The 18,239-nt window shown below is 39.1% G+C and overlaps 1 protein-coding gene across 2 annotated transcripts; it reads left to right on the forward strand.

Annotated features, from left to right (window-relative positions):
- Nucleotides 1-377: 377 nt before the first annotated feature.
- Nucleotides 378-18,239, forward strand: ADRA1B (adrenoceptor alpha 1B). 2 transcript variants are annotated; one of them, XM_061372871.1, is made up of 2 exons: nt 378-1,914; nt 17,089-18,239. In XM_061372871.1, exons 1-2 carry the CDS (start codon nt 942-944, stop codon nt 17,679-17,681), a joined length of 1,566 nt encoding a protein of 521 aa, XP_061228855.1. In that variant the 5' UTR covers nt 378-941; the 3' UTR covers nt 17,682-18,239. The 2 variants fall into 2 exon arrangements, with proteins under 2 accessions (XP_061228855.1, XP_061228857.1); XM_061372873.1 differs by having other exon boundaries at nt 404-1,914; nt 17,119-18,239.

Raw genomic sequence — 18,239 nt, forward strand, 5'->3', positions numbered from 1 at the left:
CATATAAAGAACTTCATAGAGGTTTTGATCACCTGTTACTTTATGAACAGAAAGTTTACAATTAGAAACAAACTGTTTCATGTGGGTTTATGTTATTATTAAACACTGAATCTGCAAGGAAACTAGGGATTTTTGGAACCTATCTATTTGTTCTTAGAAGGTGGGAGATGATTAATTCTCTAAAATGGCATGTGATTCACTTCGATTACAAAACAAACACTTTTTTTTTCAAGCAAAAGGCAAAGGGCGCTACATCATTTTGTACTGAAATTGCTTTTTCAACCACATCCCACCGAGTGTATTTTCTCTCAGATAATGAAACTTGCTTTTTAAAGGCTTTCAATCCAGATTTATGTGGCAAATGCTTTAACTAACATTGATATATTCCATTTGTTTAGCTTTCAGACGCTGATGTGGAAGTTTTAACTTGAACTGCATTGCCCTCTAGCGCTGTGACGGGGCCGGCCGCAGTGATGTCACCAGCACATGCAGTGTGAGCACAGGCAGCCAGTTCATGCAGAGCTGCCTAAATGCTGACAACCCCTTCCTGGAGACGCCTGTCACAGCAGCAAGGCAGGGGCATCCTTCCAACAGCACCACAAATGCGCAAGGGGAATCAGTAAACCTTTTATTTCAGGGACGTCATGATTGAAAAAGCTACTTTGGAGCTCCAGCCAAGACTTGTGCCTGCTAATTTCTGTTCAAACGAGTTCGTAGGAGAAATTAAGCAAGTTTGAACAGCCTGTTATTTCTGACGGGCTTCAGAGGACTTCACGCTGTGCAAGTTTTACGTGCTTATAGCTGGCAGCTGGGGAGATGAGTTCTCAACATAAACCTGGCCGGGGCTCTGCAGCAACTTCTTGGGTAAAGAGATAACTTCCAACTGAGCTCAGATCATCTGTGTGTTGTGCAAGGGATCCAATCGTAACTTGCTATGGAGCATGATTTTTAAGATGAATACCTACCTTGGCAATAAATCTCATTCATCAATACCTGGATATTTGAAAGGGTCTGCACTGAATAATGGCAATCTTTCTGCAAACAGCTCCAATGAGACAGCCAGCAACCTGGATTCACCTGCCTTGGATGTCAATAGGGCAATAATTGTGGGGCTTATCCTCGGTGCCTTTATACTCTTTGCTATTGTAGGTAATATCCTCGTCATTCTCTCTGTTGCTTGCAATAGACATTTAAGAATCCCTACAAACTATTTCATAATTAACCTTGCAATAGCAGATTTGTTGCTGAGTTTTACTGTCCTTCCGTTCTCTGCTACACTGGAAATCCTTGGCTACTGGGTTTTGGGGAGGATATTTTGTGATATCTGGGCAGCAGTCGACGTGCTATGCTGTACAGCTTCTATTTTAAGTCTATGTGCAATTTCTATAGATAGATATATAGGGGTACGTTATTCTCTCCAATATCCAACTTTGGTGACAAGAAGAAGGGCAATTTTAGCTCTCATAGGTGTCTGGGTCCTTTCCATGGTGATTTCTATTGGGCCTCTTTTGGGCTGGAAAGAACCAGCACCCAAGGATGACAAAGAGTGCCGTATCACTGAAGAACCATTCTATGCTTTGTTTTCTTCCTTGGGGTCATTTTACATTCCTTTAATCGTCATCCTTGTGATGTACTGCCGGGTCTACATAGTGGCAAAAAGGACTACTAAAAACCTGGAAGCTGGGGTTATGAAAGAAATGTCCAACTCCAAGGAGCTGACTTTACGGATTCATTACAAGAACATTCATGAGGACACTTTAAACAGCACCAAACCCAAGGGTCACAATCCCAGGAACTCTGTAGCTTTCAAACTTTTTAAATTCTCTAGAGAAAAGAAGGCAGCCAAGACGCTGGGAATTGTGGTTGGCATGTTTATCTTGTGCTGGCTACCTTTCTTCATTGTTCTGCCACTAGGTAAGTTGGTTATCAAGGGATTGCAAGGGGTGGGGAAGGAAGAGGGTTAGCTATTTACCACAAAATATCATAGAAAAAAATATCAGACTAATGATAAGTAGATCTCATTTTGAGAACCTAAGTGAACAGATGAAAGGGAGGCACGTGAAAGCCATTTACTTCTGATACTGGCTTTTTCAAAGACTCATGCAGAAACTTTGTGAAGTGTGCAGCCTGCAGAAAGTCTGCCCATTGGGTAGTCCTTCTCAGTGATGGGACAGATGTCAAATCAGGGAAGCATCTTCAGAGTTTATACATTAAATCCCCCTTTACAGTCTCTGTTCAAATTGAATTATGCTTCAGAAACATCCTTAGAGGATGCTTTAACAAAAATCCTAGATAAGAACCAGTTTAGTTGACTGTTAGATGTTTGGACTACACCACAGTAAATCTTCTGGCATTATTAGGTGCCTTAAATGGAAATTAACCCTATTTATGAAGCTCAAAAAGTTCTAGTTCTCAGTTCAGACACCACTGATCAAATCCCAAAAGCAAACATACGAAGCCCACCAATCCCCACAAAAAAGTTCTCATTGATTTCAACAGGTCTTTCAGGAGACTGCGATGTGAGCTATTGTCAGTCACTTCATTCACTTTCAACTTTAAAATATTATTAAAGCATTTGATGTAGCTTTAACACATTGGTCTGTGTTCCCAAGTGCTTGTGAAATTTGCTTGCATGGTCTTTAACATCAGCACTATCTCTGAAGGGGAATATCTCAAGACATTGAATTACTAAGCTCTCAAAAATATCTGCCCAAAGTTCATTTCTCTGAGACAGAGACAATCTGGCAGCCTAAATAGGGAAAGAGGTGGGAAAAGAAAAGGGAGAAAAAACATTCATTAATGTTCTGCATTCGTATTTACTTAGTTACCCCACAAAAACATTTCTAAATGAGTGGTAAGCAAATATTTTTAGACATTGTTGTAGAAAACTAGAGTTCAGCAACCTGGTCCTAGTGAAGTGTTATAATTGCAGTGAATGTGTAATACGATTTAGACTAGCATCTTTATTGCAAGACAACTACTTAAGCTATTGCAGGGCAACTTTATAACCTCTAGCTTATATCTTAAATATCTTTATGATTCAAGATCTGCAAAAAAAGTAATGTTAAGGATGAAAAAATTCCAAACAGAAAGAAAATTGTGAGCAAAGTTCTCTTTGGCTGCTGAAGTTTAATTCCTTGTACATAACATAGAGCACATTTCCAACTATTGCAAAAATACATACCTATGGATAGAAATGTATTTTTACCATATGGAACCCGTACTAGGTAAGTAGGTAGTAGGCCATGATCCCTTGCCAAAGCAGATCCCCTCCTTGATTTTGAATTATTGAAGGAACTTTGGAGCAAAAAGCAAATGTGAATACAGCAGAGCATATCTGGAGCTAGCAGGAGTCACTGTTCAATGAACACAGATGCAGACCAGTCTATTAAAAACATCATGGTCGCAGGGCAGAAGCAATGTGAGAAACAATTAAGTTTCTTGAAAGAGTACCAATTTTCCCTCAGGGAAGCCATTTCATAACTCCTAGTCCTTTCTGTGAGATTTGAAAGTCATTGCTTAAGACACCTGAGAGGAGAATTTACTGCTTGTCACAATACGGTTTTATCTCTCATATAAATTGTGTTCAAGACATCAGTGAGGTGACAGGCTGAGAGCCTCCACGACAGCACACTGTGCTGGCAGAGGTGCTGGGCTGCTGAATAGCTAAACCCACTGCCATGGGCTCTGACCTGGCATAGACTCACATCAGCACTGTGAGTACCTGGTACCCCACAGAGCAGAAGTTCAGGAAGAGTTGCCATTGTGTCAGAAAAGTAAAAGGATCAGTCTCTCGGGTGGGCAATAGAGACTCTGCTGGCTCTCCTGTCCTCTGTCTAGAAATCCTTTCAGGAGCCCAACTCTTAGCTGACAGCCTTCGGTCTAAGAATGGGGGGACAAGAGGTATACATAGTACCTGATACAGAATCCAAAAGCATTTAAATAGTAGGTACTTTCTCTTTGTTTTCCTGACTAGGCACAGGGCTGGTTTTGTCCTTGTCCCAGATCTCTGCTTTTAACTTATTCAGCACACTTCAGAACCTTGCACTTCTCGTCTCTGCATATCAGTGCAAAGTTAATTAACAATGTTAGGCATGACTAAAGCACTGCTGTCTAAAACAGGTGAGGAAAAGACCTTTTCTTGACATGCATAATGCAGCCATTCCTAACTAGAGAAGAGGATAGAGCAGTGTAGGAAGAGTTCCTAAAGAGCTTGCTGTGTGCTGCATTCTTCCTACCAGAAGTCTTCTGCTTGAAGTCACAAAATTAACTGAAAAGCTATGAAGAGCCCTTACACAAAGCACACAATACTATAAAATCAATTTCAGTGATACGCAAACTGTAGAATCCAAAAGGTACTCATAGTTTACAAAACTCTCCATAAGTGCCCTGGGCTGCTTTAATCACAACCCACTCTCTCATCAGTGCAGGACTGCAAGCTGTAATATCTGTTCTGCTCCTGAGTCCAGATTAGATACTTACCTTCCCTATAATGGAAGGACAGGCTTCTTCCTTAGCCTGTATTTTCCCACCTGATATTTGCACTATTAATCCAAATCATAGCCTCACATCTGCAGCTTTACTCATTATCTCTTTTTTGCTGCTTGTTTCACTCACCAAAGCCATGACTCTGCAGAATGGTATCAGCAGAGCAGCCCTGGTGTTCTGAGGATCCAACCATCAAACATCTGACAAGTTGGTAGGTGTTATTTCTGCAACACCCCAAAATCATGTCATAACAAATCTGCTTATACGCAGAAAAGTTTCCTTCATGTTAAGTGTCCTCAGGTCTTCTGTTAATTTCCTAGTCAAAATTATAATTCCTCCACTCTGGTATTTCAGTATATTCCACATCTCCCATTCTGATATTCCAGACAAAGGTGGCAGATATACAGTGGGAACTGATGCAGTGCAGAAAGCCGCGGTATTGCTTGAATAAATATTCCAACACAAAAGAAAAGAAATATTAACACTTAGAGAGTGTTTTTCAAGCAAGAATCAAAAGGCTGTGCAAGGAAAGCTCTCTAACAGAGCTCTGTATCTAAGAAAGGATAGGAATTACAGCACTGACACTGTCATGTACTGAGCATCATGAAAAGATCAGCACAAAGAATGATCCACAATCTCTTTTTGAAGGACTCGACCACACTGCCTTTAGTGTTAAGCACCTGATGATGCAGCAAAACTGGCATCAAAGAGAATTGTGAGCAATTTTTTATTCCAGTACCTATTCTTTCCAGATAGCAATAGATCTGTAGAATATCCATATTGCTCACACTCATAAATACTCCATGGCTTTGTGAACAGTTGTCTTGCCACTCAAAATTTTTTGTGGTTCATCATAAGAAATAAAATGAAGACATAGATGTCTTTGAGACAACTTATTGTGCCATAAGTTCAGTGACTCAGATTTGAAGAGCAAATATCTTGCTTCTTTAAAACAAACGTTTCTTTTCTTTTCCCTCATGCAAATCCTTTCTTAGGCATCAGGACTATATTAAATATGCATTTCTGAAAAATGCTGACTAAAACAGATTATTTTTATCTAAAGACTAGAGCCCTGCAGCAATAAGGTAATGATCATTAGAGCTCCCTCCTTTAAACAAAGGAATATCCTATTTTATGCCAATACCTTTATTTAAAAACTTACTCCAAAATAAAAGATCATATATTTCCCCCTCACTCACTACTAGGTAAAAGTTTAGTATCATTCCTGTTAGTTGAGGTATAAGAGTGGGATTCCCAGTCTTCTCCCAGATACAGATACACACACACACCCTGCAATGGGAAAACTTATCACCTTTAACCAAAGCCTGTTAACTTCCCCATCTTAGCTCCAGTGGAGAACAGCAAAGCATTATTCACTTCCCAGTTCCCTAATTCCCCCTGCTCCCACAAAACCTGTGATCTTACATTGAAGTCAGAAACAAAATGTTTGTAACTTAGCTGGCTGTGGGATTAGGTCCCAAGATCCTCATAATGAAGATACAACTGGTTTGACTATCCTTATGTATGGAGATTTTGAAATCTTTCTATAAAATAATAAAAAGAGCATAAAAATATTCTGCATGCTACATGTCAGCCAATACAAAATTATTCTTAAAATAAAATGTTATGCGAGTATGTAGATTTATGTTACATCAGGCCAACCTCTGCATCTCTGCACCAAGAATACCAAATTAGGCCACTTAGTTTCCCATGGGAAATACTTCAAGGCATTAGGTCCAGTGTCGTCAATGCTACTGGGTTCTCCTTTTTGCAAGGCCTTAGGTCTGGTTTGTCTTTCATCTCATTTTGGTTTGATGCCATCAAATTAATAATTGTACAGAATTTGGACAAAGAAGTGATATATGTGGCAATTTGACCCTCTGCCCTCTTGCAGATCACTCTTTAGTACGATGTTCAATTGCACAGGTGATAGCAGGAACCCACTCCTCCTATTTTCTAGCCAATTCCTGTAAAACTAAACATCACAGGGGCATTTCTTAACCAGCACAGCATGTTTTGCCACGTGTGGAGGACTAGATTATTTCAAGATGATTCATTTTATCGCTAAAATAGCCTCCCTTAAAACCTGGTTTAAGCCTTTTGTTTGCAAACGATGCCAACTACCAGTTACTTACAGGCTTTTACCTTTTAGAACAAAGTTGCTTGTTATTAAAGCAAATGAAACTGCACAAATTCGGGGGTACTTCTGATGTAGGCTTTTGATTTGCAGGTCAGAGGAGCAAAGGGAAATCTGGAAGTGAACAGTCCCACAAAAACAAATACACAAAGCAATAGAGGGAAAAAAAAATGCAAAGAAATCAACTCATGTCAACTATTCAGGCTCAGGGAGGGCAGCAGCTCCTATCTCAGGTGATCAGAAAGCTCCATGGAAAAAAAAGAAAAAGACTAAGGTACTGGGCAGCAATGGGAAATCTCAAAATTACTAAAATCAGTGACAGCAGAAAAGAGAGAATTTCAGAGGAAACACTGCTTTCAGTAATCAGCAAGGCTGTAGACACAGGTCCTTATGCCAAAGGCATTTGCAAACACGTGCTACTGCTCAGGTTGGTAGTCATGATGAAAGCACTGAGCAAAGTTCTGTGTGTGCGTATGGCCCTAAAGCATGGAGACCAGACCTCAGGATCTCAGCTGCATGTTCTTTACAGTGCCTATCTATGAAATACAAACATGAACAAAAAGTGTTAACGTTTTTAGTATCTTCACTAAAGTCCTCCTCCACAGTCCATTGCAAGATTTTGAGCCATTTTGATGGACAAGTGAACTTTAGAAACTGAGAAGCAATAACCAGAAGTGTCTAAGTAACAACAGAGAAAAAATATAATGGAAGTTCACACAGTGTCGTTGTGTTATCCAATTCCATGCTAGAACACTATTATTTACCAGTGATGTACAAGACAGATTGCCTTAGTTATAAAGGGTGAAAAACACCAAAGCATTCCCAGTAATTGAGATACTTAATTACAATAACTGAAATGTCAGGAGAGGGAGATGAGCTTTTCTAGACACTCTTAATCAGCCAATCTTTTGAAAAACAGGAATAATAAGCTCGGTCCTTGTTATTTCTACTTAGCAAGCTACAACAGTCTGTAACTCGTTTGGACAAAATAATAACAATACTGTCATGTGCCTGCCTCTATCTACTGTCAGTTTCAAATCACAAAGCAAGATTCTTACTAAAATTGATCTTGATTTTATCATATTTATGTGAGGGCAACACAGTTTAAACAAAAGTGAATTCTCTCCAGTCATCACAGCTGTTCTGGACTAAGAGGTGCTAAACTAGCATGTCCAACATTATACAGGGTTTGTGTCAAAAATGTAAGTGCTTGATGGATTTTTTCTGTATCTCATGTATTTTCCATCTCATGTATCTCCATATGTAGCTACTCAAGTTGTACTCCAAATTTTTAATAATATGACAATTATGGACGAGACATGAAAAACCTTAATCCTGTTACTTTTTTTTTACTGCTCTTTTTTAAACTACAGCTTTCCTTTTGCTTTATCATTCTGGGCTGGGCAAAAAAACTGCTATTTGTCTTTTCTGTTGCTCTTCTAATAACAACTTGCAAGTGGTCTGTTGTACCATAAGTTTTTACAAATTACTTTCAACTCTCATTTTGCCAGTGGTAACAGCTCTGTGGCTCAATACATAAGCACTGTCCCTTTAAAAATGCAAATATAGATACTCTGCTTTGCACTTGCTTGTCATTTAAGTAGGTGTAGCAACTCTGGCTTTTAGTAAAAGATCTGACCCCTATCTGTACCACAACTTCCATCAGCAAAGCTTCAAGAGAGGTAAAGTCCTGGTTTTATTTTGGCCATTCTAGATGAGTCTCTATTTTTGAAGCCGTTAAAAGGCTCTCAAAACTGAGCCATTTTGAATGAAGTTCATGTAGGTCTCATAGAAATTATTCGCTCATGTGAAATATGAGGCACCCTTTGTCAGAGATAGGTGGTGTGGATTATAAGAAATTGTGAATTTTCATCAGGAGAAGAAAATAAAAACAATAACTTTCTCAGCCTATAAGACTGCAAGGAAAATTGTCCTTAGGCTTTACTCTTACTCATGACCATAGCAATAGATGAATGTAGACTTTATGGTCAGATTCTACATCTGTGTATGTCTGCTACTTTCATTTGCCTGCTTAAGAACTTGACTAAACAGGATCAGGCCTTAGACTGGTAGGAGTTGCCAAGTTCAGTTAACAACAATAATGGATTGGTTTGCAGACAATTATTTCCCTGTTCGAACAGGATGGAGGAACGAGTATAAACCACTTTTACCCTGTTAAAACAGTGAGGGGAGATTTCTCTGTTTGGCATCCTTGACTCAGATGGAAAACAGAAATGGAAGACTCAAGGGTTGTGGACTGGTTGAATGATACCTTCATCACCCCTTACAAATGTTTGCTCACTGCAGGGCCAGAAGGCTCCAGCAAAGAGAATCCCACAGCTGCTGCAGGTAGTCAGTTTTAGGACCTAAATTCTTCACAACCAGGACAGTTTTCTTAAGACCTGATCTAGATCCTTGGTCATACTTGTAGTGTACCTATGAATACAATGAAGAATGAGAACTGCTGTACTTGCAACAGCATCATATTTGTATTTCTATTTCCCCCATATTGTCTTCCACAGTATCATTAGTCATTTATTCCTTATTTGATATTTCTCCTTCCTCAATAGCAAAGTGTTCTCCCCCAAAATACACACACAAGTTACACACAAACACAGGGGTGAAGCTCTGCAGCATGTTGTTGTCTGCAGGATTACTGTGATTCTCATGGTGTCCCCCAGCATGGTAGCCTGCACGCTGCTGGGATATGCAGGCCAAGCATCCCACAAAGACATCAAAGTGCTAAAAAGCATAGCCAAATGCTAGGCATCATTACTTGTTTGCAGTAGTTGTAATTTAACCATCTTTCCTTCATTTTCTTTATTGAATTTAATTCTGTTGATTTTGGATGCTCTTCCCATTTCTCAAGCTCTTTTTTTACTGTTATCCTAACCCTTTTCTCCAGAAGGCCTGCAGTCCCTCCCGGCTTGATCAACTCTTAATTTTATAACCACACTTTCTATTTCATCCTCTACTGTTTGTAAACTGTGGGGCTTTTTCCTACATTAAATAAGTCCTGGGGAATGTAAACAAACACTGAATGCTGGAAGGAAAGAAATCAGGAGCTTTAGAAATCCAATTAGCTTTAAAACCTTGGCATGCTGACTTGGCCAAGCATGTAGTAAAAAGGACCGCAGAAAGTTTAAATAAAAGACAAACACATCCTTTCTGCATTTCTAAACTCACAACAACTCCAGCTTATTGCTTTTACAGGGAGAATTTTCCTAGCGATACTCATGTAGCATCTGAGCTTTCCCTTTTGTTAGGGAGTGGCCATTACTCAGCCATTAGCAGCCAGCTACCAGCAGCTCCAGCTTAGCAAGGGATCACAGCATCAGCTGCAGGGGAGAAGCCGAGCTCCTCAGCCAGGCCACCAGGACCCATCTGCTGCCCAGCACAATCTTACTGATTGCATGACAAACTTGACCAGGTCTCTGTTCATAAGAAGGCTGAGTTCCACCATAAGCCAAATTTCTTGCAAAACAATTTTTGCAGAAGCTGTCTTCTCAAGAAGAGATTGGGAGAGAGGGTTTGATATTGCTGAAGCTTCCTGCGTTTCATGTTTCAGAAGTCATTTGTTCTCATTCTGTATTTTGCAATGCTTTTCCTCACTGCAGCCATTTTTAAAACATTGTAATATTATCTTGTGGAGAATGTTGAAAAGTTCAGTTCTAACTCCAGTCAGAATGACTCCAACCTGCAACAAAATGGAGTAATTCTCTCCTCTGAATGAAGGAGGATATGTTTGCCTTCCAAGGGTACCTTAACTATTGAAATCTGATGTATTCTCTATAACAAAACTTCAAACACTAATTACCGAGTTTCTAACTATTTCTATTTTATAGTGTTCAAGCAAGAGGTAGTTTTCTCTCCAGAATGCCAACATTTAATTTTCTACTTGTTATGAATAGAGACAAGTAGTTTTAAATTTTATGGCTTTTCTTTAATCTTCAGATGATGACAAACCCATGCAGTGAAGCACTCTAGTTTTTATTACTGGAGTATCAACTGACATACAGAAAGCACTTAAACAACTCCAGATCATTTTATTTCAATAAAGCAAATGTATTTGTTCCAGTAAACAGGAATATACACCCACCACTCACCCTGTGTTGGCCCTCATCTGAGCAAAACTGCTGTCTGAAGAAATGTGATTTTTTGTGACAGGCAGAAAACAGCACCTGACAACCCACACCTCATCCATAGAGAATTTTTCTCCTTAAATCCAAGAAACTCAAAGACTCCTGCCCTAATTATTATCTAATTTAAGTATCAAATACTGGATTCTAAACAGAACTGATGATTCTGTGAGTAATTTATATATTTAACTGATATCAAATATTCAGCTTTTTTAATTGATGTTTAATTAATAAAAAGTTAATTATCACAACATCAAGTGATTAGAAAACAGATTAGTAGCTGGAGTTAAGAACTAAATAAGACATTAGGAGAGCAGAAATAAACATTTAAAAATTAAGAGGAAAAAGGAATTAAGTAACTGGAAAGTGAACATGCCTGGCTGGAAAAAGAAAAAGCAGAGCTATTAAAGAGAAGTCAGACAGTAAAGGAGAATGTGGTTAATTTTAGATTAAAAACATCATTAATAGTTTAAAATTTTCCTCCCCCTGGTACAACTAATAAAGATATGGCATTCTTAAAAATATACACTCACAGAAAACATTACCATAGGATGTAAAACCATTCAAATGCCCCTATATGCAGATGGAAGCTGCAACATATTGGGTTGTATAACAGGAATGGAGTCTGTAGTAGATGGAGTGAAGTGATTATGCCCTTTTACTCAGCACTCACTAGGCTGTGTCTGGAGTACGTGCAGGGGGAGACAGCAATAAACCGGAATGAGTCCAGTGGCGGCACCAGAATACCCACAAAGCTGGAGCACATTGTGTGAAGGGAGGGTGGAGAAAGGGGGCTTCTTCAGCCTGGAAAAGGGAAGGCTTCAGGAGGCCTAATGCAGTGTTGACCCTGCTTTGATTAGGGGCTGGACAAGAGCCCTTTAACATAGATTCCCACTGCAGTAATTCTGTAATTCTATTAAGTTCTTGGCTTTCACTCCCATCACAGATAAATATATATATTCCTTGCATGAAGGATGATGGGAGGAAATATAACCACACAGTGGAACCCAGGGCCATTTCACAAATGACTGTTGTCACAAACAACTGTTGGTCACCTATATATAGTTATTTCCTGTGTGGCTGGAAGCAGCACACAAAGCAGTATGCACAGAGATAACAAAGGCAATTTCAAAAGTTTTAGTTCATAAGCGTTATCTTACACAGGTTTTTTCAGATTTAAACTCGAGCTAATCCCTACAGTCTCTGATCACATTGCATATATATACAACTGGAGCAGCAAGTTTTCTCCCTTCTCCTGGAAGTAGTCTAGTCTGGCTGGTTGGTTGCACTGGCAGGTCTAATTTTGATCCTAAGTTCTTTCTTCCATATGTGGAAGTGGAAACTCAAACATGTCCTGTGTATTACACTTTTATCAAGAAGTCACCAACTATTGCATTAAGGATCCTGAAATAGAAGGTCTTAACTTTCCCATCCTCCTTTCTCTACAAATACAGCGGTCAGTTGTGAGAGGTAGCAAAGGAGCAGATATTTAGATGGAAGAAAAAATAACAGAGAAGTGTGTGTCTGTGTGTGTGTGTGTGTCTGATTCTCCTCTGCAGTGGGCTACATCAAAACCTACTTTAGTGAATAGTTACCTTAATTAAGAGTGTTGGGATTAAGCCAGTCCAGAAGATTGTCCTGCTGCCCACCTTGCTACTTTAAATACTCCTCCAAAGTCCACTGAAGTCCTTATGAGCCTTTCCAAAAGATTTCAGAGTCTCCCACAGACTTGAGTGGAGTCTGAATTTGAACGTCTCAGTAATGTTCTGGCCAGATACTCTGCAGAATATGTGAAGCCAATTAATATGACAAATTGTTTCCCACAGTGTTCCCTAATTTCATTGAGGTGCTTTATTTACTCTCTGTGTAATAAAGCATTCATGGTAAAGAACCAATCAGGCCCTAAATTAAATTAGCTTTTACTAGATAAAATACTTACTTCCTTTTTATGCTACTTGCTGTTGCTCAGTGCATTTCCAAACTGAATCACTCCATCAAGCCTAGTGATCATGGCCAAAAAACAACCAAAACTGATCAAGTTTACTGAGTTTCTGAACTATTTCCTGGTCTCCATAGGCTTTGCAAAAACTAGTGGTGTCAATGCTGCAATCAGATGTAAGATTGTAAACCTCTTTAATAAATCACAGGGTTTAGTGAAGAAAAATAAAATAGAATAGAAAATATACATTCCCTTAGAGTGAGGTTGTTAAACGTAAAGCATCAGCAGTAGGAGTGACTCTGGCTATCCCCATCACAAATAAATCACTGAGGATACAATCATATGTAAAATTTTCCAGCCATTTTGCAAAGCAATCTAAATCAGTACAGGGAAATATTTAATCTGTTTCTCACACTGTGATGGGAAAGTAGTTGGATTTTAGGGGAGGAAATATTACTGTGATGTTTAGAGAATGTGTCTAGTAGGCTTAGCTTTATCATTTTATCAAGTTACCAAAATAGCCCACAGTTCTTTGCTCCTGACATTAATTATGAGGTAAAGCATGTGTGCAGCTAAATAAAAGGCATTGTTGTTAATTCCAAGAGCAAGGTAGGCAAGAGGGTAATGTTAAAAATATAAAAGCTAATCAAAATATTTCTCATATCTTTATATGGTGAAAGGCAGTGGAGCTTTGCATAATAGTCACCAAATTAAACTACATTTAGAAGCACATGGCATGTATGGAGACATCCACCTAAACCACCTTCTAGATAATACAGCACAGCATTTCTTCTTTCTCTGTACAAAACCCAGGCCAGGATTCCACTTACTGAGGAGGAACTGATCACAAAACCTCAGAAATTTTCCAAAGCCCTGAAGAGAATAAGTGTCTAAATAAGCATCTGTCTCAGGCATTCCACTTTTCTAAGTTAATCTTCAACCTAAATAAGGGATATATTTACCAAGGGGATATAACACTAGTGTCAGTAGGATTTAAGTACTGCAAACGTAAAATTCAGTTGGGCTGCCAAAACTTAAGCCATAAGGTTCTCCTGATGAACAGAGTTATATTCTGCAGAGTTAATCAGAGAAAGGACTAGAGGAGATCTGAAGAGGTCATTCAGGGTATCCTCCAACTCCAAAGATCAGATGTACGTCAAACAGTAGATGTCTCTCCACTCTGTTTTTAAGAGCCTCCAGGGTTGAAGTTTTACACCCTTCTCAAGCATTATGTTCCAGATTTTTCCTATCTTGGAAGACAGAAAGTGTTTCCCAATCCAGAATTGCGGTCTTGCTGCAATTCAAATCATTGCACTTCATGTATTTGACATTTTGTACATGGAAAACAATTTAATTTCCTTCTTTGAAGGTAACTTTTATGTTTTTATAGATGAATTGTCATGTCTCTTTTTAGTCCTTTTTCCTCCACCATGACAAAAGTTGTACCACAAAAATCTTACATTTCAGAGCATGATTGATTTGGGCCCGGGGATTTTTCTAGGATTAGGCCTGAACACAAGGCACCTCTGTCAGTCAGGGTTGCTGTCAGGAAATTCTCTGCTCTTTTGTGTTGCTGCCCTTTAACATAAATGAAAATGCTTGCTGCAGCTGCTGAAATTGGCCTATTGTCATTTTGTTTAAATGACATTTGAAAAATAGATCATCATGAAAGATAAGCTCGTTATCTTTCTTCCTTAAAGAACATGCACTTTTGAAGCAGTTTACAAAGATTAGCTAGGTTTCAGTAATAAGCTTCAATATTTTTTCTCTGCTTGGTCTCTTAGTCTTCACTGTATGGAGGTCTATTTGGTTTTCTTATATATATATATGGTTTATATATAGATAATATACAGATTATACAAGCACACCTCATTTATCTGTGCTGGCTTGCAGGCTTCTTTTCTACAGCTGAGCTCACTTTATTGCTCTCTAGAGAATCTCACATAATTTGTCAGTAAATTTCCTTAAAACTTTATTTAAAACCCTACCAAAATCTGTCTATATTTAACCTGCTTAAAATTCCTCTGGTAGAGGAATGTTCTCTAGATTTTCATTTGTTACAGTATGAGAGAAAGGCAAACTAACTGATCTGGATAAATTCACCACTGCTCATTCAACATTCAGACATAAGAAAAAATGGGAGCTCTTTAACTAATTCACAAGGTTCATTGGGCCTTAACAACTAAAAACCCATCTCTATTTTAAAGGAGTATCAGAAAACAGTTTAAGAAATTTATCAGTATGAGCTCCAGAAAGTTCCCTGATGTACATAATAATGCTTTGTACCTGTCTTGTAAAGTCACAAAGCTTCTATTTTCCCTCAACTGATGGGAAAATATTAGCTATTATTACTTACAGAATGAATCCAGAAAAGGTTTGCAGCTGTGCAAAATGGGAGATTTTGGAGCATCTTTCTCGTCATGGCTGCATTTATAAACTTAGATCAACTTTTCCTAAAGTTTCATAAAAAACTGATACCAATTAAAAAGCACATTCCACATCCCTCTCCATATTCCAATCACATAAATTGTCGCTGAATCTTTCATCAAAGATTCTGTAATACTCACAAGGCACAGTTCTAAGTGCTTGCATTGATTTGATTTACCTGTTCATAGTTTCTCTGATGTTAGACATGCTATACTCTGTAGTTTCTGCAGTATTGGTCAGGACAGATGTAGCATCTCCATCAGATGGATAGAAGAGACATTGGTCAAACCCTAAAAAACATTAGCAGCAGCAAAGAAATAAGGGACATGGGTTCAACTTACAGAAGTATTGCACATGGAATAAAAGTCATTAAAGTGCAGAAGTCAGGAAAGAAATACTATGAACCTTGTCATTTAAAACCTTTATTTTAACCTTAAAGGCTAGCAAGTTGCTTAGATCCAAGGCAACAGGTAGAGATAGTGGTATCTGGCACCATCCCAAAACACTGCCAGGGAAAAAAATCCAATCATAGGATCTTTCCTGACTCCTATTGACCAAGTGAGGGGAGGAAGAGTTTCTCCAGAGAGCTGATGTTATCTCAGCATCTTATTTTCCGTTTTGAGCCAGCTCAGGGACTAGTTGACACACTGAGGAGAGCAGTGAAAGTGTGAGGAATGACAAATACTTACCTCTCTTCAGCTTTCTTGTGAGCTGAGGAGACTCCAACCCCTACAGACAGCACCAGGCCAGCACTCTCATTTAGATAAACAGCGATACCTGCTGCGGCACATCAGAGCTATTTACTCAAGAAGCTGGGAAGTGCTTTTGCATAGTTTTGAAGCCCAAGCCATGACCTCTACATTGCTCTGAGATGGGAAATATGCCTAGAATCGTATCCCTCCCCACTAAGGCATCCTGATCGTCACAACTGACTCAGCTGCTTTCACAGCCCATGGAATCTGAAACTACTCTAGTGTAAAAGGTTGTTCTTCTCAGAGACAGGACATTCAGGTTTCAGTGTCACCTTCCATTTGAAAAACTCTTAGATTTAAACACCAGTTCTTGATACAAGCATTCTCTCCTGAACCAGTGCTCTTTGATTACTTGAGACAGACACAAAGGTGCTTTCCCAGCTGGATAACTGTTTTATGCTTGTTTTGCTTTACAAATGTCATGCATTCTTTTATAAAGCCCCATTTGCCAAATTTAGCTGATCAATTGCATGTTTTTAATACTAAAAGTACATGAAATGGGTTTCCCAGTATGAGTCTTTCATTTGGGCAGCCTCTTTAGGGAAATTATTTGGTTGTGAATAGAAGGGGAAATATTCATAAAATAACCTCTTTCAGTTTACATCATTTTTATGAATGCCTGCCATAAGGGAAGCAACCACCATTAACTTCAGGTTTCAAGAGTTTGTACTAACATAATAAACTCTATATATGGGGATGATATTTAGGAGCTGCCAGAGAATGTATTAGCAGTTATAAGGTATAACTGGACACACTCCTTCCAAGAAGCCTGGGAGCAGTTAGATCTTTTTCTTCAAAAATGACATTCAAAAGCTCTTTGAAGAAGGCACAACCTTATTCAATGCATGCATTGTGGCACAGCTTGGACAACAGAGGTTTGACCTTTCCTTGGGATCAATAGATATTAGCACAACAGAAATGTACATTAAAAAAATAAAAAGCAGTCTTGTATTTAAATTCTACTACTTTTATTTAAATACTTGTATTTAAATACTACTACTTTTGCTCTTCTTTAGCTTTCAGATGGGGGAAAACATTCCCTATTAGCTTTACAAACAACAAAAATAACATTACCAACAGACCAAAACTGAAAGCAACACATTAAAGATTTTTAATAAAACATTAAAGATTTTTAATAAACAGATTCTAACAATGATGTGAGGGGACATTTACCACTCCTAAAGGCAGACAAACCAATTATCTGAGATACTGTCTCTGCTTGTTTCTTCTGGACAGGATCTCTGTTTTCAGCTCTGAAGCCCCCTGAAACGATCTTCAAGGTGATTTTTTGGCTTGGCTACTTTAACAGCTGCTTGAATCCAATCATCTACCCTTGCTCAAGCAAAGAGTTCAAGAGGGCTTTTATACAGATCCTAAAATGCCAGTGCCATCGTCGAAAGCAGTTGGGGTGGTGGGCCTACAGCTACAGAAACTGGAACCGGTGCTCCTTTGAACACCACAGAAAAGACTCTCTGGAAGACAGCGGGAGTTTCCTGAGCGGCAGCCAGAGGACATTATCTTCATCATCTCCCAGTCCTGGTTACCTGAGCAAAATCACCCACCCACATATGGAGATGTGCACATTCCAGGAATGGAAAAATTCCAGTTCTTTCCTGAGCCCCTTACAGGAAGGCAGCAGACAAAAGGACCCATGCCAGTTCTTTACCTTCAATCTCTTAACAGAGCGCAATGGATATGTTCCTGCTGGCAGCCAGGCTTCCAGCAATGGGGACCATGAGGCCGTCTGTGACACACTGAATGGCAAAACCGATTGTAGAGCAAACATGACACTGGAATGAACAGATTCTAAATGGTCTGTTTTCTTTGTACACTAACCTGTTTGACATTTAGCCCAGGTGAAGAAATGGACCTTTGCACATTTTCTCAGTATGGCACTTGAAGGAAGCCAGTGAGGAGCAGACAGATTTATGTCACAAAAGCAGCAAAGTGTAGGGGTTAACCATCTTTACAGTCAGTTGCTAGAGGAACTACCAAAGCAAAAGCAGAATGCAGGGAAGGTGCCACATAAACCCAGGGAAATTCTCATCCAATTATTTAGCTGTCATGGAAGTGCTGTGGAACAGCCAAACATACCTGTACATAGAAAGAATGTATAAATACGGGGGTGGGCAGGGAAAATGGGTAGGAATGTGTGGTGTCTATGTGTGCTAGCTGCATGGATGGGTGCCTGGGAGTGGAAGTGAGCGATGCAGTGAGTGTTGTTTGTACCTCTCCAGGGTACTGCCTGTCGCTGCTTTTGCCTGTCATTTCTTATTGTTGTTGTACTTCACTGTACATTAGCACTTTAAAAATGGAAAACAATGTCAAAGATTAAAGTAATTTCACAACAATTTCAA

The sequence above is a fragment of the Neopsephotus bourkii genome, unplaced genomic scaffold, assembly GCF_033783945.1.
Source record: "Neopsephotus bourkii isolate Nb327-2 ecotype Australia unplaced genomic scaffold, CSIRO-AGI_Nbou_v1 NB_1622, whole genome shotgun sequence".
Taxonomy (NCBI): domain Eukaryota; kingdom Metazoa; phylum Chordata; class Aves; order Psittaciformes; family Psittacidae; genus Neopsephotus; species Neopsephotus bourkii.

Excerpts from the sequence above, each read along its gene's own strand:
- ADRA1B (XM_061372871.1), top strand. The coding sequence starts at position 942 with ATGATTTTTAAGATGAATACCTACCTTGGCAATAAATCTCATTCATCA. Across the intron at positions 1,915-17,088 it reads CTTCATTGTTCTGCCACTAG|ATACTGTCTCTGCTTGTTTC; the intron begins GTAAGTTGGTTA and ends CAATTATCTGAG.